Consider the following 22,638-nt stretch of genomic DNA (forward strand, 5'->3'; position numbering starts at 1 on the left):
TTATTTATTTATTTATTTATTTTGGGTGAGAGCGAGAGAGAGAGCGTGTGCGTGCACGAGCAGGGGAGGGGCAGAGAGAGGCAAGAGAGAGAATCCCAAGCAGACTCTGTGAGGTCGGCATAGAGCCTGATGCGGGACTTGAACTCACAAACCGTGGGATCATGACCTGAGCCGAAACCAAAAGTCAGATGCTTAGCCAACTAAGCCCCCCCCACCGGGGTGCCCCGATCTTTGTGCTTCTGTGTGTCACATGGACCAGCAGCCATGGCGTCACCCGGGAGCTTGTTAGAAATGCAGAGCCTTTGGCCTCTCTCCAGACCTCCTGAATCAGAATCTGCATTTACCAAGAGCCCCCGGAGATCCGCCAACATTTTAAGTGCCGGCTTCGTGCTCTCTGAGATTGGGCTCTGTTCTCGTGTTCTCTCATTCTGCACCCTAATGGGTCCCCGAGTATCATCCTGGCACACAATCAGTGGCGGACCAAGACTTGCCCCAGAGGGATTGCCCCCAGTTTCCACGTGCGTTGTCTAACCGTGCCCTCTCCATTCTGGCTCTTCGTTAGGGTTCCCGGACAGTTGACGCCCTCCCGCGTGGACCTCCCTTTTCTTCTGGGGGGCTAATTCCAGGGCCAGCAAGTAGCCAGCCGCACCCACGACAGCTATTATCACAGATTTACTCCAAAAGCGGCGGTCAGACACCTCCCGTCCCGCAGAAACACGCCCTCTAATTTGGGAGACGTTCCAGGAGTTGAACCAACAGGCGCACTTAAATGGAGAACCGTCATGCACGCATTTAAATTGCCCCGTAGCAGGTGCACAAAAACGAGGGCGGTGGGGAAAGGTCCCAGTACGGCGTACAGGTCCCTGGAGTGGGCGTGATGTGGGAGGCCGGAACCCGCCGCTGTTCTGCCCATCTCAGTTCCTTCGGCCCCTCAGATTCTGAGAACGTGTGCTCCCCCTCTTTCAAGATTTGCCTGTCTCGAACAACACAGATGAAAGTCAGCTGTTGCATTTGGCTCCAAGGGAAGGAAGGGAAACCCGTTCCGTTTCTAGGATAAAAAACCAAGGAAAGGAAGTGAACGGGGCCTCCAACACAGCGTCTTCCTAAGGAGCTGTTCAGGGTGATGTGGATCACGGGTGACTTTTCTTTCCGTGCTGACGTTAGAACCTCCGGTAAGAGGACGTGCTTCCTCGCTCGTGGGGAGTCAGGTTGGAAACACAAAGAAATGTCCACTCGGGAGAATCGGTAGGATTACCTGTGCAGACGGTCAAGGAATCTTCTGGCGTAGGAGGGGAATCTTTTTTCTTAATGGCTTATCTGGAATGTTCCTTTCATGATGGCTTCCGAGCCCAGCCTCGTTCTGAGAGGCTGGGTTGGTGTTCAAGCACAGAACTTCCAGAAGATTCCATGGTGTCAGGACAACCCAGGCACTGTCTCCATCCACAGTGCTGTGCCCAACGTCGAATTCCAGGACTTGCACAGAAGCAGGTTAAACTTCTGAGCAGAGGATGCTGTAAAGCTGTGGCGGTTGAGGAGGATTCTTGCGGGAGCACGCACGCCCCGAAATACGGCGCATCCTGTTAAAGCAGAAGGTCAAAGGTCAAACCTACTTCTATAGCTAGGTTCCTGCCTCATAGCACAGAACATCTGAGGCAGCTTCTAGGGAACACTTACACTTTTTGGGGTGAAATATAAATAAAAAGTATAAAATTAGACCAGGAGAAACATAAATTACATAGGCAGGCCGAGCCCTGGGGACAAGCGCACATCGGATGAGCCTCCGAGCCGGGCTGCGTTGGACTGCACGCGACTGAGTTAAGATAAAAACAGAGTCCTGCTCTTAGCTAGGATCGAGAAACGGAGAACATGAGGACAGCACAGGCCTCGCTAGCTTTGTCAGGGTATCGCCTGGAGGAGGCCTTCCGTTGACTGAAAGCTCAATGTGAGCCCCCCGGGCAGGCTGGCTGTGCAAATGGACGGGGCTGCCTTCATAGCAAACCGTGTGAGGCACGGAGGAGGGCGGCGTCCCTCACACATCGCACAGCATCAGCTACGCTTTGCTTTCGCAGCCAGAGTGTTAGAATATGCCCCTTGGGCCACCCTGCACCGTCCCGAGATGCGTGAGGCGGAGCCCTTCAGGGGCTCACACGGCCCGTCCAGACAGCCGGGGAGGGGAAGCAGCAGCCACACGGCCTGATGTGTGCTTGCGGGAGGCCCCGTTTGGACTCCCGTGCTCACTTCTGGCTGTTAGTCTTTAACGGGACCTTGACGAGAGTTGGCCTCTGAACCCCACAGCAAGGTCGCTCCCATCAGAGCCCCAGTTTGAGAACTTGAAGGCTTCGGGGGCCATCCCCGAACGGCTGGGGGGCCAGCCGTGGCTCAGGGGTGCCGGACTCTTGGCGGAGACTGGAACCTTCCGGAACCCTGGCATCCATGCCACTCGCGGGCGTCCTGGTGGGTGCTTTGCAAGCCTCTGGTTCCTCCCAGATACTTAGTAGAGGGCATGCGGCCAAGAGAAGACATCTTCCCGGGGCTCTGACGCTACTCTGTCAGACAGCACCTGTGTTGAATAAATGAAGGAAGCTGTCAGCCAGAGACTTGACTATGTCATTTCAAACCTGTGTGTGGTTCTGAGAGTCAGCAGGACTCAGGTTTGGATTCTAGCGCTGCCCCCCCATAGCGCCCCTTCCGCGGGCTAGTCATGAACCACTGTGGGGCTCCGTCTCCCCAACCCGTAAAATGGGTGTTTGAGCCCCTAACTGAGCTGTGAGCATCGGCTGAGGTCCTGGAAATAAGAAATCGGTCAGTAAACACCGAGGCCCTCATCGAGTCTGAGCTCCCTCTCCCCACCCCCTTCCCTGCACCCAAAGCTAACGGAGTCATTCCCTGGGCTCTGGATTCCACCCCACGTCCACCTTGGACGTGGCCAGACATCTGTCTATCTTCGGCTGTGACTCCAGTGTCCTCTCCCCCTCTCTCCTGGCTCCTCCTCTCTCCTGACCCTCCTGTTCAATGTTCTCAACCCCCTCCTCTGAAAAAAAAAAAAAATCCTACTGCAAGATCAGCGTGGCCAGCAGAGCCTGATTCCTGTCATTTCATCATCTCCAGATACGACTGAGGATTGGGATGGATCTGTGCCGGTCCCTTTGTGCATCCCAGCGGCCACTCTGTGCACAGCGCTGGTCCCATTTTGTCCCCACCATCTAAGGACAAAGGCTCACGGCCCAGTGTGGTCAACTTTCCTCAGGCCACTACAGCCTTGTTGACGGCTCTGAGGCCTTCGACGGTCAGTCCCCCATCTTGACACCATGCCCTCCTTCATCCTCTTTGTCACCTGCAGGGTGTCGCTCCCTTATTACCGCCGGGACCTCTCCATGGGCTTCCCAACCTGCCTGCCCTCCCCCCATTCCCAAAAGCAAGCCCGGCTCAAGGTTCTGGCTTTGGCTCCTGTGGGAAGTAACGACGGCCAGGCCAGAGGCCAGCAGACTACGCGGTAAGAGGCCAGATAGAAGATATCGGAGGCATCACGGGGCCATATGGGTCTTTGCTGCGATCACGGAGCTCTGGCGTTACCACATAAAGCACCTTAGACAGCGCACGCGTGAGTGAGTGGCTGCATCGCAGTAAAACGCGACGTACAAAACGGGAGAAGGGCCACATTTGGCCCCCCAGGCCAGACGTGGCCATCCCCGGGCCTGGTGCAGAGGTTGTGGACCTTACGGGCGGGTACGCTTGGTTTCACAGCCTGGCATCACCCCTCGTGGGTTCCATTATGTCAGACACGGTAACTTATGAATGGGATCTTGTGCAGAGAAACTTAGGGTTCCCCCTCCTCCTCCCTTCCTTCTATTCCCCGCTCCCCCACACCGTTTTCTTCCCCTCTCTGTCTACCTCCTCACCCTGTACAATCTCATCCACACTCGCGTCTCCAACCCCTCACTCCGTCCTCCTGCCCCGGTCTTCCTTCTGACTCTAAAATCTGCACGTTCCACGCCAGCTGGGCCGTTCTCATCCCGTGTACCATTTGCATCTCAGACTCCGCCCGTGCGAAGGAAAACGCATCCTCGGAAGCAAACCTGTGCCCTCCCCTGACCTCCGTCCTCACAGGCATCGCAGGGCTCTCCGAAAGCTTTGATGTCACCATTGGGCTGCAGGACACTAGGACAGGCCGTCTGCTGGGTCTGTCTGGTCCCACTCATGCTGTCTGTGTCTCCTTTGCTTTCCGTGGCCCTAACCTCCTGCCCGCGTCTTACTACCTGCCCGCCGAGCTTCCTGAGCCGTCTCCCTGCCCCCGCGCCTCTCTCCCACCTGCCTGCACCTGCTATCACTGAACAGAGCCCGGCCACGTCCCTCTCCAGTCCCTGAAGTCAGCGAAGCCTCCTCCTTGCTTTCCAGGTGTTGGAAGCCTCATCTTGCCCCTGACGTCCTCCAACGAACACCCCTGACCCACTCACATGTGCTTGCTCGCTCTTTCCGGAATATTCTTTCATTTTCTTTTTTCCTTTCTGCAGTCCTTCCCTGTGGCTCTCCCCAAGAGCCTTCTCTGCCTGTCACATTCTCTCCTGCTCCTCGGGACCCAGGCCAGATGTCCAAAGTCACACACAAACCCCTGCCCCACCACAACCAGAGGATCTCCTCACCTGGGCGCGCAGGGCCCACGCACCCGACCGAGCTTATCTCGCGGCATGCATTTTCCGTGTGCTTTTGTGACGCCCTGTGTACTTACTTTATCTCTCCCTCTAGATTAAACATTCCTCCAGGGATCAGAGAGATGTTTGGCCCTCCACGCAGCCCCAGCCCTGCGTGTGCAAATGGCACCGGTTGCCGGGCTGGCTTGCCCACCTTCCACCTGGCTGTACTCCCAGCTGACTTGGCCAGTCCACCCGCCTCTCTGTGGGTGGAAAGTTAGAAAAAGTTGATGGTGAAGGACAGGTTTTACTTTCCTGGGCTCGGAGCTGTGAGCCTTGCATGCTCTTGGGCTTTGATTGTTGCCAATGTGTGTTTCTGGGGTGTGTGTAGCGGGTGTGAGGGTGTGTGTGTGTGTGTGTGTGTGTGTTTGGGGGTGGTGTAGTCATGCACCCTCCTGGAAAAGGACAAGAATCCTCACCTGACTTTGCCTGGGGGCTTATCTCTATCTACAAGAAATGCCCAGCAAGTGAAATGCGGAGCAGGCAAATCTCAGGAGAATATGGCGACTGAGTGATAAAATCAAATGGCAGGTTGTCTCCCTTGACACACAGTTGGGCTATAAAAACAAGACACTCGTTCTGAAACTCCTGTGGGGGTGGAGGGGAGGGTTGACCTTTGAGGTTTAGTGGCCCAGGTTGTCCTCTGGTCTCCGGAGAACCACGGAAGCCACAGGCTCAGGGCTCGAGGGACAGCCAAGCCTGTCCTGTCCTGCCCTGAGTTCCATACCAGACCTCATGCCAGGGGTGGGACCCGCTTATCTCGGGAGGCGGCGGGTGGGGGGTGGGGGGAGTGTCCAAGGACAAGCTTGGAATGGCACATTCGGGTTCTGAATTAAAGGGGTCCGTGCTCTTTTACTCCATTCTGAGAATTGGAGAACTGCCCATCAGTCATGAATATGGTTGGAGATTGTGCCCGGGCCAAAGGTCATAGAATGTAAGGGGATTGGGATGAGTCATTTTCTGAAATACGTTTTAGTTGGGGCATCCGGGCGGCTCACTTGATTGGGCGTCCTGCTTCAGCTCAGGTCATGATCTCATGGTTCTTGGGTTCGAGCTCCGCATTGGGCTTTGTGCTGACAGCTCAGAGCCTGGAGTCTGCTTTGGACTCTGTCTCTCTCTCTCTCTCTCTCTCTCTCTCTCTCTCTCAAAAGTAAATATACATTAAAAAATTTTAAAAAAAGAAGAAGTATGTTTTAGCATCAGAACCCGTGTTCACAGGAAGCCTTCTGTGAAAGTTCAGTAGACAAGACTGTGGAAACCCCACTATTCTAGAGGTATGTGTGTGGCGGGTAGGGCTGCACGAGTCCTGCCTGCTTGCTGTCCACCCACTCCAGCCCCTGAGGGGGCTACTCGGACCCCCGTTCAAACCTGCCGTGGGTCCCAAATCTCCTACTCTGAAGGGAAGTAATGCGATGTGCCCAAGGTCATGGGGCGGGGGGCAGCTCCATAAGTGAGCAGCCTCCCTGAGCAGCCCTAGCCCACACTGATTGGTCACTCTGGGCCAGCCCTAGGCATTGCAGGGGATGGAGGGACCAAGGGACACTGGCTTTGAGGGTCCCACAGAACATGGCAGTTTGGGAACTGAAAAGAAGACATTTGCATGACTGTTTAGTGGAAAGTACAGTGGATCTCAAGCATTTAAGTCCCTTTGAGCCTGGACGAAAGTCTCGTGTTCTGGGACAGCTTTCTCACGTAACTACTGAAAAAACTTTAATGACATACACCGTCTTAAGAATTGATCATAACACGGGTGCTCGGGTGGCTCAGTTGGGTAAGTGTCCGACTTTGGCTCAGGTCATGAGCTCACAGTTCATGAGTTCGAGCCCCGCGTAGGGCTCTGTGCTGACAGCTCAGAACCTGGAGCCTGCTTCGGATTCTGTGTTTCCCTCTCTCTCTCTGCCCTTCCCCTGCTTATGCTCTCTTTCTCTTTCTCAAAAATAAACACTAAAAGAATTAAAAAAAAAAAAAAAAGAATTGATCGTAACACCTCAAGTATGTCTATCTCAGAGGAAGGTCTTACCCCTCTGCCATGCATCGGCCGCCAGTGTTGTGACGGAATGTCCGTTGCTGCCTTTAATCGTCACTCCTGGAGCACCGTCCACACATTAGCCCACTTAACCTATGCGACATCATCATGAGGCGGGGCTAATCTTACCATCCTCTCTGTAGCTGGGGCTGCTGTCCTTAACATCACCTACATTTTACAGATTTGGAAAGTAGGGCATGGGGGTGTGATGTGGCTCGCGCCGGGTCACAAACAAAGGAGGTAAGGAATGGAACTGGATTCAAACCACACGGCCTGGGTCTTGGCCCATGCTCTTCATCATTGGTCTGCTGGACTTCTTTCTATTCAATGCGGAAAGGATGTAAAGGGCAAGGAGCCTCACACTAGGGACCCCTTGTGGTTTGGGTAAGTGATTTCGCTCCCCAGATGAGCTTGAACTGGTGACCATCATTCTCACCATCACCATCACCAACATCATCATCCATGCCATGGCCAGGGTAGTCTTTTGGAAACATAGATCCAATTATGTCAAGCTCCCACCCCTGCTCACATCTCCTTAATAACTTCTTATTCTTCTTAAGATAATGATCAAAGTCCTTAGGATGGCCTTCAAGGCTTTGCCTGGCCCGGCCTCTGCCTACTGCAGGCAGGACCCTAACCTCCTCCTGCACTTGCCCCCTCTGCCCTTCAGTCTCCCTGCTGTCTTTTTATTTCCTGGTATCCCAGGACCTTTGCTCAAGCCATTACCTCTTCCTGAGAGACTCCACCTTCTGGGTCAGCATCTCTGTTGACCATTCCCGTGAAGTGATATTCCTTCTCTTCCCAGTCTTCACCTGACTCTGTTATCGTACCTCCATTAGTGGGACTATTTGGTTACTGTCTCCGTCTCCCTTGATGGGAAACTCCTCGAGGGTCGAGACCTTATGTATCTTATCCTCCAGGCCATCCCCAGTGCCTTGCACGGGGCCCGGCATGTCTTTGGGAATGAGCAAACACATTAGGGGTTCCTTCTTGCTTCGAAGTTCCATGATGCAAAGTGTAAACTAACCCCTTCACTGCCAGTTTGAGGTACCCCAAGTCCTCTCAGTACCCCCAACTCTCAGTTGGGAGCCTGGATCAGTTTGCTTACCCTCTCCTATGCGTTTAGTAAGGGCATAGGACATTTGTAAAAACCACATTGTGTGCAAAAAGCCTTCTTCTGCCTTACCTCTTTTTGGCCATTGCAACCACAAGGGCAGGTCATATTGTCCTCATTTTACAGATGAGGCTACTACCCAATGCAGCCTGTCCACTGTCACCCAGTGGTTGAGCGGTGGCACTCAGAGCAGGACCCAGGCACTCGGACTTCCCATCTCTTTTCCTTCTTTTCATCTGCCAGGACCAGGTTTAGGTTACCCTCCCCGAAACCTCTTCAAACGGCCGCTCTGGTCTTTTGGTTCCAAAGGTCAGATGGAATCCCCCAGAAGAGGCAGGATTATCATTTCCTCCTTCCAACCCAGCAATGACCTTTATCCTTACACCCAGCGCTGGAAGGGAGTGCCCGGCGGTGCCAGTTTCCTGGCCACCGGGGGCGGGGGGGATGATGATTGTTATCCCAACCAGGGCTCCCCTTCCAGTCCCCTGGGGGAGAGCTGCCCGTAATTCAGGGTCACGGGGGCCAGACCGGCTCTATCCTTGGTGCTTCACATCCCTGTGAAACATCTTTAACGATGATCTGCCTCCTTGGTCACATGTGGTCAACCAAGCAGCCGGCCCAGCCGGAAAGTGCAGCTCGGTGGACGAAATGGTCCGCCATGGTCTCCTGACCACTGAGGCTCCCAGGCCAGCCGTGGGCGGGTGGGGGTGGGAGTGAAGGATGGGGGTGGCCTCATGGGAGTGTGTGTGAGGAGGGAGGGGGGGGGCGCTGCTGAAAGAGGCAGGTGCCCCGAGGGAGGATGTGGAGGCAGGTCTTCCCCACTGTGGTGTGTGTCCCACCTGGTGTGTGTCCTACAGGCAGGAAGGGAGGGAGAAGGGCCATTGTGGGTGGTTCCCCGCCACCGCTCCATCCGTGCTAGGACACACACGGCCACTGGAGAGTTTTCCATTCCCTCCCAGTGCTAGACCCCCTCCCCCCCCGCAGCCAGCTGGTCTTCCAACAGACAATCAAGATGGGCTCTCCTCTCCAAAGTTCTGAGCTGACGGAATAACTTCCTGTTCTGCATGGCGGGACCACTCTTGGCGTCTCAGAAATGGAGGGGGCCGTGGAGACCCTCTTTGTAGTCTCCATAAGGACGACGGGCCCCAGAGGGGGAGAGGACAGCCTGTGGCCACCACAGGTGCCCACCCAGGTGGGCAGAGCCCCCAGCCGGGGTGCAGGCTTCCAGTTCCTTCTCAGCCTCTCCAGCCACCCCGCCAGGCGGGCCTCGTGTGCACTCACCTGCTCCCCCGTGGGGCGTTCTGGGTGGGAGTGGAAACACGCCCCTACCCCTCCGGCCGCGCAGCAGCCCCAGGTTCACGGCCAGCTGCCTGTGGAGCCTGCGTCCCTCCTCCTGTGCCCACGGCCAAACTACAAGTCCAGCTTCTCAAGAGGTACCTCGATGTTGAGGGAATACCAGGTGATCCAGAAGAGCAGGCTGAACACCAGGGTCAGGGCCCCCGTGTAGACCAAGAAGTCCCAGTAATCGAGGGAGGCGAAGACGCCCAGCAGCAGAAGGACCAGGCCCACGGCGTCGAGCAGCAGGGCCAGCACAAGGAAGAGCACACAGCGCCCCAGGTTGCATCTTCCCCAGCGCCTCCCCAGGAGCATTGCCCTGCAGCAGCGGGAGAAACCCGGCTGCACCCCTGGGGCTGATTTGCATGGGAGGGTGGCGGTTCTGCCTCCTGCCGCCCGCACCGGCTGGCCGCTGGGTGTGAGCGAACGAGGGAGACGTCGGGCTGTCTGGAGCCACAAGGAAGTACACGGGGATCCAGCTTTATGAGCACGGCAGCCAGTGGGGCAGGCTGTTCCTTAACTGCTTCGTGACTCAGGAGTGGTCCGGACCAAAACACACTGACATCAGTGCTAATGGGACTGGTCAGCGCTGGGTTACGTGGCCGGGGAGGGGTCAGGTGCCCCGGGAGGGATCTTCGGTGTGCGAGAGGGGGGCTGCCCCGTGCCTCGTCCCGTGCCTCTCGAGTTCCTGGCAAGTCCTGGCAGGTTTCTGAGCCCTGTGGTGGCGGTGGGGTTTCGTTCCCCTCACCCGTCCGCCCTCCTCTTCCTGGTGCAGAGGGAGGTTTTAAGTAAAAGATGCAGAAGAGACTCTGTTGACATACATAGAGTTTGAAATGGTGCGGTAAGAATCTGTCAGTTCTAGGGACCAAATAGGGACCCAGAGAAGGTGGATGTGTCTTGTGGATGTCTCCGTTCTGAAGACCTGGGGACCTGGGAGGACAGGTGGACGGGGCAGAGTGGGCGGGGCAGGGGGACCTCTGGCCTCTGGCTGTGGTCCATCGGGCATGAACCAAAAGGCGACAGAAGTCGAGAAATATCTGTCTGGTTCTCTGCGTCTTTTCCAGACTGACTGACTCGAGGTTTGCCTTATGTCCCACGAACACTGCTCGCTCACATCCCCGAGGGGTGATGTAGCCATGTCACTGTGGCTGCTCACAGGGTGTGCGGCCTCCCCTCTGTCCCTGGTTCACTGCAGGACCTTGGCCTACACACCAGACGTCTCTGGGACTCGGTTTCCCCCAGGCATAGTGGAAGAAATAATTTCCACTCTTTCTCCTGCCTTCTCTGGTCGATGACAATGAATAGACAGCTCTGTCTTTGTTCTCTAGTGTGAAATAGGCCAGGAGGAGTGAGAAACTTCCAGAAAAAAGGTCCTGGGTGGGGGGAGGAGAATTAACGTGTTACAGATTTTAGGATCCAAAGCTCCAGGAGACTTGACTCAGACCAAGTAGCTGATCTGGAGCATCTCCAAGTGAGAAGTAGCTGAGGCTACTCCTCCCTGGTGTCTGTCTCCTTTTCTTTTTCTTTTTCTTTTCTTTTTTTTTTTAACATTTATTTATTTTTGAGACAGAGAGAGACAGACCATGAACGGGGGAGGGTCAGAGAGAGGGAGACACAGAGTCTGAAACAGTCTCCAGGCTCTGAGCTGTCAGCACAGAGCCTGACTCGGGGCTCGAACTCACGGACCGTGAGATCATGACCTGAGCCGAAGCCGGCCGCTCAACCGACTGAGCCACCCAGGTGCCCCTCCTTTTCTGGATATATGCTCAGAGGCAGTTAGGTATCCACACAGGAGCACCTCCAGTGCTGGAGAGGCTGACAGCCCTCCCATCTGCTGCCTCCAGCTCCGACCGGGAGAGTGTCTCGGGAAGAACGGTGGGCGTACGGCAATGCCCTGCGTGGGGCAGGCCAAGAGTCTGTGCCGTGGAACCCCGGGTGCATGTGTGCAGGTCTGGCTGCCCGCAGGCTCCAGGGTGCCTTTGCATAGGAGTCCCGTGAGCCTGCGAACGATTTTACCATGAAGACTTTTATGTGCCCGAGAGTCTCTTGAGTCCCGGGCCATCAGGTGATTGGTCACCGTAATCCTGTCTGACTTCAGGTGACAGGTCAGAGAGAAGCGGGTGACCACTCTGCCACTCAGCCCCAGCTCAGCACCCCAGGTCTTCTCACCATGTTTATTTCTACTGTTTTTGCAGGCACGCACGCACGCACGCACGCACGCACACACTTCTAGCTGAACAGACTCTGACACATTCCCCAGCAAAAGGAACAAAATCGAATCAAAACCACTCGCAATTTCGTGTCCAGAGCTAACCAGCACACGTCACTTAGCATTTATCCTCCAGAACCGTAAACACCCCTCTTCTGTCTTAGGGAAAGGGGCCGCGTTGCGCACCCTGTCCTGCGCCCAACACATGGCCGTTCTTCCGCGGGGCTAAACGGGGGGCGGGGGGCCCGGGGGACCACCCAGGTCGCGAGAGCCCTGGGCACCGCCCACCTCCGCGTCTCTGCTCCGCCCATGTGCCAGGGCCTCTAGATGTTTACACAGCTGGGACAGACTGGGACGGCTGGTGGAAAGCCAGGTGACAAGGGAGCCCTCTGAGTGTGGCCGCTCAAAGAGGAGGTGGGAATAGGAGGGGGAAGGAGGGCGTGGCTGGCCCTGGGGACACTGAGAGTGCCAGGCACAGCCCAGAGCAGGAGCAGGTCACCAGCAGGAACGTTCACTTGACTTGATTGACATAGCCCTGTCTGCGGTGCTCGCTTTTAACAGAGCTTCCCGCCCTGTTCCCTCATCAGGTGTAGTGGCCACCGTAGGAAATAGCTGTGTGAGGTCCCTGGGTGGCCCAGAACCCCAACGTGGGTGCTTCAACCACAGAAACTTCTAGAGGAGGGAAGTCTGAGCTCTGGGCGTCAGCAGGGTGGGTTCCCTCTAAGGGCTGTGAGGGAGAATCTGTTCCCTGCCCCTCTCCTTGCTTCTGGGGGTTTCCTGGCAGCGTTGGGCTTTCCTTGGCTTACAGGTGCATCACCGTCCTATGCGAGCGTCATTCTCTTTGTGTGCCTGTCTCTGTGTCCAAATTTCCCCTTTTTATAAGGATACCAGTTATGTTGGATGAGGGGTCTACTCTACTGTCGTTTGACCCCATCTGTTTTTTCTTTTTATTTTGAGAGAGAGGCAGAGAGACATGGAGAGAGAATCCCCAGTAGGCTCTGCACTGTCAGCGTGAAGTCTGACGCGGGGCTCGATCCCACAAACCGTGAGATCATGACCCGAGCCAAAATCGGACACTTAACCGACAGAGACCCCCAGGCGCCTCTGAGACTGATACACACAGTGTAAAGAGTTAGGAGACAACGCAAGGAGACAAACGGACATCTGTGTGCCTTCCGAAGCACGAACACTGTGTGTGGGGCACATCCACGGGCCCCGCTCCTGGCCTGTGGCTTCCAGATTTGGTCCCTGATGCCCCCTCGGCCCCCTCTCTTCTGAGACTTCTCGGGCTGCGGGGTCTGTCGCTGCCTCTGTGGCTCAGAGAGGTTTGTCCTCTCTGAGGACAGATCTGCCCCCTCTTGGCAACTGACACCTTGTCGCTCCCGTGGAAAGTCATCACGATCTGTCCTCTCCCTGTGATGTCACCAGGATGACAGTGGTTGCATGACCTGGATGCTCAAGGGTAGGCTGAGAACCGAGGGACCAGGGACAGGCCAGCCTGGCAGGCTCAGCTGACACAGAGTCAGTTCCCGGGGCATGACAATCTGAATGACCGAGGCGCAGTCACCACCCGAGTGTCAGGGCTCAGATGTTGGGCGGGCATAGCCACGCCAGCCTGTGCCACTCACGAGCTGTGTGACCTCGGGCAAGTCACGTGCCCTCTCTGTGCCTCAATCTCCTCATTGTAAAATGATCCCTTGTCCCACAGGGTTACTGGAAAGATTACGTGAGTTCACAGGTGTAAAGTGTGCTTAGAACCTGCACATGGTGACGCTGACAAGTGTTACCATTGTGGTTGTCAGGACATCTTTGCCTTCCTTCCGCCACGATGACGCTTCTGTAGGGAAAACCCCAGGTTGGAAGGGAACCCACACTGACTGTCCTGCTCCAGCATTTCTCCCCTTGATCGAGCTTGGCTTCCCCTGTTCTCCTGACTCTCCTGATACCCAGTGGGTCCAGTTAGGCACCCTGAGCCCTCTCTCCATCCTTACGGCCACAGACGCGACCTTGATGGGGACCCTTTATTCTCATGAAACGCTCTTCCGGTCCCCAGTCTCTTTATCTGCCCCCTTCTCACATCTGTCCACATTGCCCACTGGCCTAATCCGGCATTTCTCAAGCCCTTGGCATCCACGTGCTACGCCCAGGATTTGGCCACAGGTGCGGTCTGCTTCTGTCATTTCTTATAGAAAATCATATTAATGTGTTAATGTGTCATTACATGGATTTGTTAATTTTACTGTATCTTGTTAATGATTTTCTTAAAATCTTGTTAATGATTTTTTTAACTTCAATGAATTATTGTCACCATCAGTGGAAAACTTACTTGGAATAGACAGCAAGTATTTTAGAATATACACACTGAAAACAAAACACTGTAATTAAACTAGACCAGAGGTCCTCAAACTTTTTCTGTAATGGGCCAGATTATTAAACATTTTAGACTTTGTGGGCCGTAAGGTCTCTGTTAGAGCCACTCAGTTCTGCCATAGTAGCAGAAGAGCCATGGACAATGTATGAATGCATGGTGTGGCTGTGTTCCGATAAAACTTTATTTATAAAACCAGGCGGTGGGCCAGACTCATCAACTCCTGACCTAGCCGCTGTTGCAAGCTGAAGGTGCTGAACCCAAGGCCTATACTTTCTTTGTCAAATAAAGGCCTGAAGTTCACATATTTCAGAGGTGATATTTGCGCCGTGTCACTGAGAGGTTTTGTCCTTGGAAATCCTATAAAGGACCGGATGAGAATTAAAATGGCTATGCCTTTTGAAGTGAACCTGTGTGCCAGCTAAATGTGTTTCATGTGCCCCTGGGGGTACGGGGCTAGAATTTGGAAAAGCATTGACACTGATCAATCGATCTCCAATCAGTCTTTACAGGCTCTTGCTTTTTCTCAGGGTCGGCATTTTCAGAAATACGTTCGTGCTTACCTGAGGAGTGTCTGACAATTTTCACAGCTCTTCATTCTTCCTCTGTTAAGGAGGCTTGAGAGACTTCCCCGGAGTGAACATCCTGGGCTTCCAGAATCCATCTAGCTGCTACCCACAGGCTCAGCAAACATTCCAGCTCTCTGCCCTAGTCTTCCTGTCTTCTTCCCCACCGGCCTGATCTAAGCTCTCATCATTCCCATCCAGACCTCTAAATGCAAATATCCCCCCTCCCTCTCTTTCTGCCCCCAGTCTCCAGGCCGACTCTCTCCCCAACACCCTGGAGAATCAAGTTTGTTTCTTTCTCATTCCCATTTAATCTTTAAAGTTTATTCTCAAACGTTTAATTATAGCAAAATATGCACAACCCCAATTTAGCTTTTCAACCGTTTTTTAACTGTGAGGCTCAGCGGCTTTAGGTACGTTCGCGCTGCTGTGCGTCTCCAGAATGTTTTCATCTCTCCAAATGAAACTGTGTCCCCAGGGAACACGGACTTCCCATCCCTCTTTTCCACCAGCACCCCCCGCCCCCGCCCTGGCCCCTGCCCTTCTACTTTCTGACTCAAAAAATTTGATTCCTCTGTTAGGAGTGGAATCACGCAGTATTTGTCCGCTTGTAACTGGCTTATTTGGCTCAGCATGAGGTCCTCAGGTTTCATCCCCATCAGAGCATGTGTCAGAACTTCCTTCCTTTTAAAGACTGAGTAATAGGTCATTTTGTGGATCCATCCACCTGTCACTGGATGCCTGAGATGCTTCCACTTTGTGCCTATTGTGAATAATCCTGCCGTGAACATGAGTGCACAGATACCCGTACAATGAATCCCTGATTTCAGTTCTTTGGGGTGCGTGCCTACCTAAAAGTGAAATTGCTCGATTAATTCGATGGCTCTATGTCGAGTTTTTTTAAGGACCCACCATACCGTTCTCCGCCATGGCTGCACCATTTTCCATTCTCGCCAGCGGTGCGGAAGGGCTCCGGTCTCCACATTCTCTCCAACACTTGTTGTCTTCTGTTTTGCTTATTTTTGTCATTGTTGTTTTGATAATAGCCATCCTAATGGGTGAGAAGTAGATTCCTATCTGACTTGATAGTTGCTTTTATGATAGTACCTGGTACACTTGCGGAGGTCATTTGTCTAGTTCTCCATGGTCCTCATTCACAGGCTGGACACCTTTCCTGGCCAGGGAGCAGCTCGCCTCCTTGTAACTAACACCCAGTGTTTATTGAACGGTCCCTTTCATAACTCCCAGGACTCTCTGCTCTTGGGAAAGCTGAGTGTCTCACCAGAGTTGCTACAGCTCCTCCTGGATCCTGTGTATCTTTCGTCCCCCACCTCCCCACTTCTAAGCAGGCAGTGTTCCTGCAGCCCCCCTCCCAGAGTAAAGCGTCTCCACGGGAATACCTTGAAGCCTTATCAGGCAGGGAAAATGGTCTACTGCACTCCTACTTGGTTGCTGCCCACACCCGTTTAGTTTTGTTGTCTATTTCTGCCAGCACTCAGCTCTGAGTTAACTGCTGGGCACGTAGTCAGAGATGTCAGAGCTGTGGATCCTCAGACATTGCCACCAGGGTATCTGCTGGGTTTGGTGCCAGAATCCATTTTTCTGTTTAGCATTTTTCTTGCCATGACTTGTCTGCCCTGGGACCAATGAGCTGCAAAGCCTGTTTGCAGGGCTCCAGGGTTAAGCCGTACGGGGCTCGGTTGTCTGTGACCCCCTTGCTCTCCCAGCCAGGTCCCGAACCAAGCTCCAGGGACTCTGCTTGGGTGAGCCCCAGGGCCAGAGCCTCAGGCCTGCCCATCCACTTATGGGCTCTGCTGGGAATCGGGCTCAGCTCTCTTGAGCTGCCGATGCATCTTTAGGTGCAAAATCAGCGCTAAGTGAGCAAGAGGAAATAAAGGGCCATGTTAACGTCTTCCTCCCAAGAGCATCGGGGACCCGTTGGAGCGTCCTGAGGACAAGGTGAAGGGATCCATATTTTTAAAAGAGGGTTCCCGCTACCGTGGGGAGAGCAGTACGGAGGGGGCCAAGAATGGGCACCTGGCAAGCAGCGAGCAGGGAAGAGGTGGGGTTGGTGACAGTAGGAATGAAAAGAAGTGGATATGAGAGATAACCGGGAGGTGAAATCAACAGGACGTGACGACAGATTCAGTGTGGGGATGCGGGAAAGCGAGGGGGCCACTGCTGATTACCAACCAGGTTTCTGTGTTGTACAGCCGGATGCCAGAGGTGCTTCCGGAGATGAGCTACACCGGAAGAGGGGCTGGGGTGGCTGAGAAGCCATGATACGCCGGCTGGGGGCTCGAGCTCTGGGCTACGCACATGGGCTTGTGGGTCCGCAGCAAACTGGTGGTGGGGAGGAGATCGCTCGTCTCCTTGAGATCTCGCACAGTTCGAGAAGACGCGGGCCTGGTCTCGACGATCTCCCCCATTTAACGGCTGGGTGGAGTAGAACGAGCCAGCTGAGGAGACAGGAAAAGAATGCCTAGAGAGATGGGAAGAAACCACGGGCTGGTTCTAACTTGAATCCAAAGGAAGAAGACGTTTCAAAGAGAACAGAGTGGCCAGTTGTGTTGAATGCCTTTGAAAGATCAAGTCGGCTCACATACCTTCCCAGGGCTCAATCAGCAGGGGGGATCCTGCCCAAATGGCCTCATCTTCCCCTCCCTTGTGCCACACACCTGCTTGTTGTCCTCCTGAGCACTCGGCAGCTGGGGCTGCAGGCAGGTGGGCTCGGGGGGGTGGGGGGGGGGTGTTGAGCAAGTGCTTTGACCCTTCTGAGCCCAGCCAGAGGAAATCGGCACGCGAATTTTTTTTTTTTTTTTACCTGTAGGATGAATGCAAACTGGGAGACAGATAATGGAGAGTCTACAGGAAGAAGCAAAATGCCCAGGACCCTGAAGAGCCTAGCTTTCAGGGATCTGAGGTGCCAGCCTGGAGGGGAGGGTCTCTGGAGAGCTGGGGGAAATCCAGCAGGCGGGCTAATGCGCTAACTCGGACGATTTGAAAACAAAACAAAGAGCATTCCTCTACAGTGGGATATTGAAAATCCCACTGAGATTTCAGAATTTCAGCTATAGTGGCCAAAGAATGTTTCTTTAAGGATTTAGAAGAGCTCAGTAGTATATTAAGTAATAAAAACAATAAATTATTAAGTAATTAATAACAATTAATGAGTGAGTTGGGTTAACTAATAAAAATTAATGAGTGAGTGGTAAGAACGCTCAACACGAGCCCCGCCCTCTGAACAAATGTTTACACGCACAACAGAGAAGGAGGGAAGGGCGGGGAACAGAAGGAGACCAGCGTCTCTGCTCAGACCCATCTGTGGTGCTGTCTACAGAGCAGGCTGCTCCCCACACAGCCAGGGGTTGGTCCTCAGCTTCCCTGGGCATCCATGCCAGGTCCTGGGCCGGAGGCCCAGGGCTCAGGACACTTGGCCTCCGTGGCCTTGCACTGGGTTCTTTGGGACCTGCTCTCTTGAACCCACGAAGAATTGTGGAATATCTCTTCCCAGGCCCTAAGAGCACTGTCCTCACCAAGCCAACGGCTGCTTTTACTTGCTGGAGAAGGAATGGGGATACGATGGGAGTGGGGGCTGAAACACACTTCTCCGCGGGTCCCTTGTCCCTCTGTGCATGATGTCTTGTAACCTGGGGCACGTCTGAATTTCAGCTTCTTCACCTGTAAAATGGGAGCAGTAATATTTACCTGCATTACTCCTACGCAGAGCCCTTGTAAGGACTGTCACTACCCTTACACTTAACAAGCACAGAGTTCTCACTACAGAGAGGACTCGCTCACACTACAGAGAATCGGCAAGGCCTGTGACCCCAGGATACTTTAAGGAGGACTTCCTGGAAGAGGCAGCGTTTGAACTGGGAGTCAGCTAGATGGAAAAGGGGATCAGAATGGTGTAGGCCAAGGAAGGAGCACATGGAAAGATGCAGTGGCGTGACGTCGTGGGAGATACTAAGCTGTGGGTCTGGGGTACAGGGTGAGTGGCCGGGAGGTAGGTAGGCTGGGGGAGGAGCGTGACTCCGCAGGAAGGACTCAGCTAAGTGAGGGAGTGTGAGTCCCATCTCGTTATAGGATGAGAGCAGGTTCAGGAGCAGGAGTGGTGACGTGATCAGATGCACCTTCTAGAAAGACAGCTGGTTGGAATGTGGGGAGTGGATTGGAGCAGGACGAGCCTGAAGGCAGGGAGGCTGATGGGGACACCGGTGACCTAACCCAGGGGCACTGGGACTTGGGAGAAGGGGAAGGGAAGGGCCTCTAGGTACTTGGGAGACAGACTGCGTGTGGGGCGTGTGGGAGAGGGAGGCCAGCCCAGATTCGGGATTGGTGGGTGAGGTTGCCCTCCGCTGACACACAAGTGGATCTGGACGAAGCGGTGTGGGGACACACAGTGACTTCTTCCAACACCGGTCATTGTGCGTTGAGGGCTGTCCGGGTTGGGACGTGCTGTCTGGAGCTCCGCACAGGTGTCCACAGCAGCGGCCGACTCGGGTGACATTGACTGAAGCTGGAGGTGGGGGTGGGGGGGTGGTGCAGGCCGCAGGGAGGCTGGGGGTGACGGCAGAGGGAGGGTGACCAGCACAGAGGGATGGAGGGCTGAGTGGGTACGAGGAGGAGGAGGAGGAGGAGGAGGGTCCCGGACGGGCGTGTGTGGCCAGGGAGCGGCCAGAGCAGCAGAAGGACCAGCAGGACAGGCACTGCCCAGCAAGGCTGCAGGCCGACAGCATGGCGCCCCCTCCCCACAAGGTCCCCTTCCGGAGGGGGTTGGTGTGGGAATCGCACCCGGGTGGGGGTGGGGAGGAGAGCCGGGAGGGGAGGAGGAGGAGAGATGGTTTCTCCAACACCCACACGGCTTCCTTCCTCGGCCCCCTTTCCCACGTCCTCTTCTGGAATGTTCTGCCCCAACCTTGCCTCGGTGGCCTCCTTCTCGTCAGGCCTCAACACAAAGCTCCCCTCCCTGCCTCCGTGGCCCGCTTCACTCTCTGACACCGGCTTGTCCGTTTGACGATGGCCTTGTTCACGGCCTGTGTGCCTCTGGGAGGGAGTGGGGGTGGGGGGGAAGCTCTGTTTGGTCCACCCCCCACCCTCGACTCCCAGTGCAGCGTTCCCAAGGTGCTCAATAGCGTCGTATCGAAAGGATGAAGGGAACAATGTCGTCTTTCAGGGACCACGTGTGAAAGGGCCTGGTGAGCCATCCCAGGCCCTTCCCAGGCCCGCGTCCACGCCATCAGGCAGGCTCCTTCTGCGGCGGCCATGCCCCTCCCCCCCACCCCCAGCCTTCCCGCCTCCCTCCCCCCCACCCCCAGCCTTCCCGCCTCTCTCCCCCATCCTGTTGTTGGGATGAACCTGAACAGGGCTGTCCTGGCCTTGACTGTGGCTCTCTCACACCCACGCTGGGCGCCGCTCATTAGTCGGGTCGCCCTGCGCCAGCCCCGAAAGTGAACACACCCTCTCCCCAGGCCCATCAATCACTGCCAGCTCCTTCCACGGAGCCTTTCTTCCCTCTCCCAGTGAATGGGCATCAGCGGAGTGTTCGGCGGATGTGCTCAGAGTTATTCACTTGGGGTTCCTTCCCTGAGTTTTATGAGGCTCTGCCCTGGATTTTTTTTTTTTTTTTAATTTTTTTTTAATGTTTACTTTTGAAACAGAGAGGGAGACAGAGCATGAGCAGGGGAGGGGCAGAGAGAGAGAGGGAGACAGAATCCGAAGCAGGCTCCAGGCTCCGAGGTGTCAGCACAGAGCCTGACACCATGCTTGAACCCATGAACCGTGAGAGAGCACTAGTGGGAGAGGGGCAGAGGAAGACGGAGAGAGAGAGAATCCCAAGCAGGCTCTACACTTAGCACAGAGCCCCACGTGGGACTTGAACTCACAAACTGAGCCGAAATCAAGAGTAAGATGCTTAACCGACTGAGCCACCCAGGCACCTGACTGGTATCTTTATAAGAAGAAGAAATTGGGGGAGCACCTGGGCTCAGGATCTCATGGTTCATGGGTTCAAGCCCCGCGTGGAGCTCTGTGCTGACAGCTTGGAGCCTGGAGCCTGTTTCGGATTCTGTGTGTCCCTCTCTCTCTGCCCCTCCCCCACTCATGCTCTGTCTCTCTCTGTCTCGAAAATAAATAAACATTAAAAAAATTAAAAGAAAAAAAAGAAGAGGAAATTAGGACACAGACACACACAGAGGGAAGGCACAGGGAGAAGACAGCCATCTACAAGCTAAGTGGGGAGGTCTCGGTCCCCCAGCCTGTGATACTTTGTTACGGCCACTCTAGCAACCTAACACAAGGATCCCCCCCTATGGGGAGACTAGCTTGGATTTTCCGGGTGGGCCCAATGTAATCACAAGTGTCCTTACAAGTGAAGGAGGGGAACCAGAGGGTCCAAGAAGGAGAATGGTGTCCGAAGTACAGGTCAGACTGAGGGGGGTGGGGGGTCTGAAGATAGAGGAAGGGGCCAGAAGCCAAGGGACATGGGGGCCTCCAGAAGCTGGCTACAGCAAGGAGCAAAATCTTCCCCTAGAGCCCTTCAGAGGGGACGCAGCCCTACCTAACACCTTGATTTTAGCCCTATGGGATCCATTTTGGACTTGGGACTTCCAGAATGGTAACATAATAAGTTTGGATTTGGGCTTTTTGTTTGTTTGTTTTTACAGCAGCAACAGGGAGCTAACACATTGTCCCATAGGCACTTAGACATACGGGTATAGGTGTGGGGAGTCACAACACACAGAGTAACTGAAGCCATTGTGAACAAAGAACCCGTTTGGAAAAGCGTGTGAGTGAGGACAGTTGAGGTCTAGGCAAGAACCTACAGAGACCAGCATTCCAGGACAGGACAGCTCACACGGCCGTGTCTCTGACGGGGGCACGTGGTCCATGCTCCGGGGATTGAAATGCTGGGCTAACGGCCACTCCCGCGGCACAGGTCCAGAGGCTGTGTCTGAGAAGGGGGTCGGAGAAAGCGAGGGACTAAGGGCCAGGCGGCGAGTCAGACGACGGTCACCATAGTTAGAATCCTATGTCCCTCCCCTTCCAGGCCTCCTTCCCGTGCGGCCCTGCAGGAAAATGGCCATTATTTGCACCCACGCTTCTTTATGGATGGAAGGTGAGACCAACATGATTACCAGAGAGACTGTTGGCTGTCACTTTTGACGCTCATGCTGGAGAGCCCTGCTGGGCAGTGGGGGGTGGCCCTTGCTCAGCTTTCTCCTTGGTAGGAGACCTGATTGGGAGCGCCCCTCCTTCCCGCACCTACAGCACAGTCCCTCGGGTACAGCACCCCCCCCACTGGCGATCTGAGGGAGCAGACAGCACAGGGCCAGGGCCTGGCTCAGCTCCCATAGCCCCCGGAGCCATGCACGGCAGTCTGCATAGACAGAAGCCTCCGATGGGATGGGAAAGAACCGGCCATATCCTGTGGGTGCTAAGGGCACGGGCTCAGGGATCCGGGGTGCAGCAGGAAGCAGGACCTGGATGGGTGGCCACCGGTTTAGCAGGGACAAGGAGGGACGAGTCCCAAGGCTCACCAGGGAGTCCTCTCTAGTCTTTTTTTTTTTTTATGTCTTTATTTTCTTTTGAGAGAGAGAGACAGAGCGTGAGCAGGGGAGGGGCAGAGAGAGGGAGACACAGAATCCAAAGCAGGCTCCAGGCTCTGAGCCATCAGCACAGAGCCCGACGCGGGGCTCAAACTCACAGACTGCGAGATCATGACCTGAGCCGAAGTCGGACGCTCAACCGGCTGAGCCACTCAGGGGCCCCATGGAGTCCACTCTAGTCTTAAAGGAAGCAAGGAGGGTCTTTCTTTGGAGAAAGGGCGGGCAAGCCCCCAGCTTCTCTCCCTGCAGAAAGCCGAGGAGCTCAGCCACTGTGCTTCCTGGAAAAGTGATACTGGCTGTTGACTTAGATCCTTGTTAGACCCTTCTCAGCACTCAGCAGAAGAGCCTGGCCTGGGAGGTACCAAGGCCGCCCTGTTGTGACAGCATCACCTCGTGCCAGCAGCCGGAGACCCCCATCCCCACCCCCTGCATTTGTGCCTGGCTCGTAGGAGATGCTCAGAACGCTGGCTTCTTTCCTGGCTGGTGGCTCCGTCTGTCTGTCCTCCTGGTGCCTGGCCACTTCCCTGCTTGGCGTTCTGGGCCCCTGCTGGGTGTGTCCTCCCCTCCTGTCTCCCAATCCCAGCTGCACTCCTGCTTTCCCTGCCTCGAAGCCCAGAGCCCACCACAGCGACCCCGGGGGTCTCTGGAGAGCTGAATGGGGGGCAAGGGGTGTAATGGGTGTGGCCTCAGGAACCAGGCCTTCTGGATTTTAATCCTGGCTT

General features: G+C 55.0%; 2 protein-coding genes across 2 annotated transcripts in view; one reads left to right on the forward strand and one right to left on the reverse strand.

Moving 5' to 3' along the window:
• ADPRM (ADP-ribose/CDP-alcohol diphosphatase, manganese dependent) overlaps window positions 1–22,638 on the forward strand; it is a 293,792-nt gene that overhangs the window by 87,143 nt on the left and 184,011 nt on the right. The window lies entirely within an intron of this gene.
• On the reverse strand, window positions 130–9,698 carry TMEM238L (transmembrane protein 238 like). The gene is made up of 2 exons (XM_045487392.1): window positions 9,110–9,698; window positions 130–2,560 (listed from the first exon to the last, which is right to left on the reverse strand). Exon 1 carries the CDS (start codon window positions 9,476–9,478, stop codon window positions 9,239–9,241), a length of 240 nt encoding a protein of 79 aa, XP_045343348.1. The 5' UTR covers window positions 9,479–9,698; the 3' UTR covers window positions 130–2,560; window positions 9,110–9,238.

Source organism: Leopardus geoffroyi, chromosome E1 (assembly GCF_018350155.1).
Source record: "Leopardus geoffroyi isolate Oge1 chromosome E1, O.geoffroyi_Oge1_pat1.0, whole genome shotgun sequence".
Classification (NCBI taxonomy): Eukaryota; Metazoa; Chordata; class Mammalia; order Carnivora; family Felidae; genus Leopardus; species Leopardus geoffroyi.

Excerpts from the sequence above, each read along its gene's own strand:
- TMEM238L (XM_045487392.1), bottom strand. The coding sequence starts at position 9,478 with ATGCTCCTGGGGAGGCGCTGGGGAAGATGCAACCTGGGGCGCTGTGTG.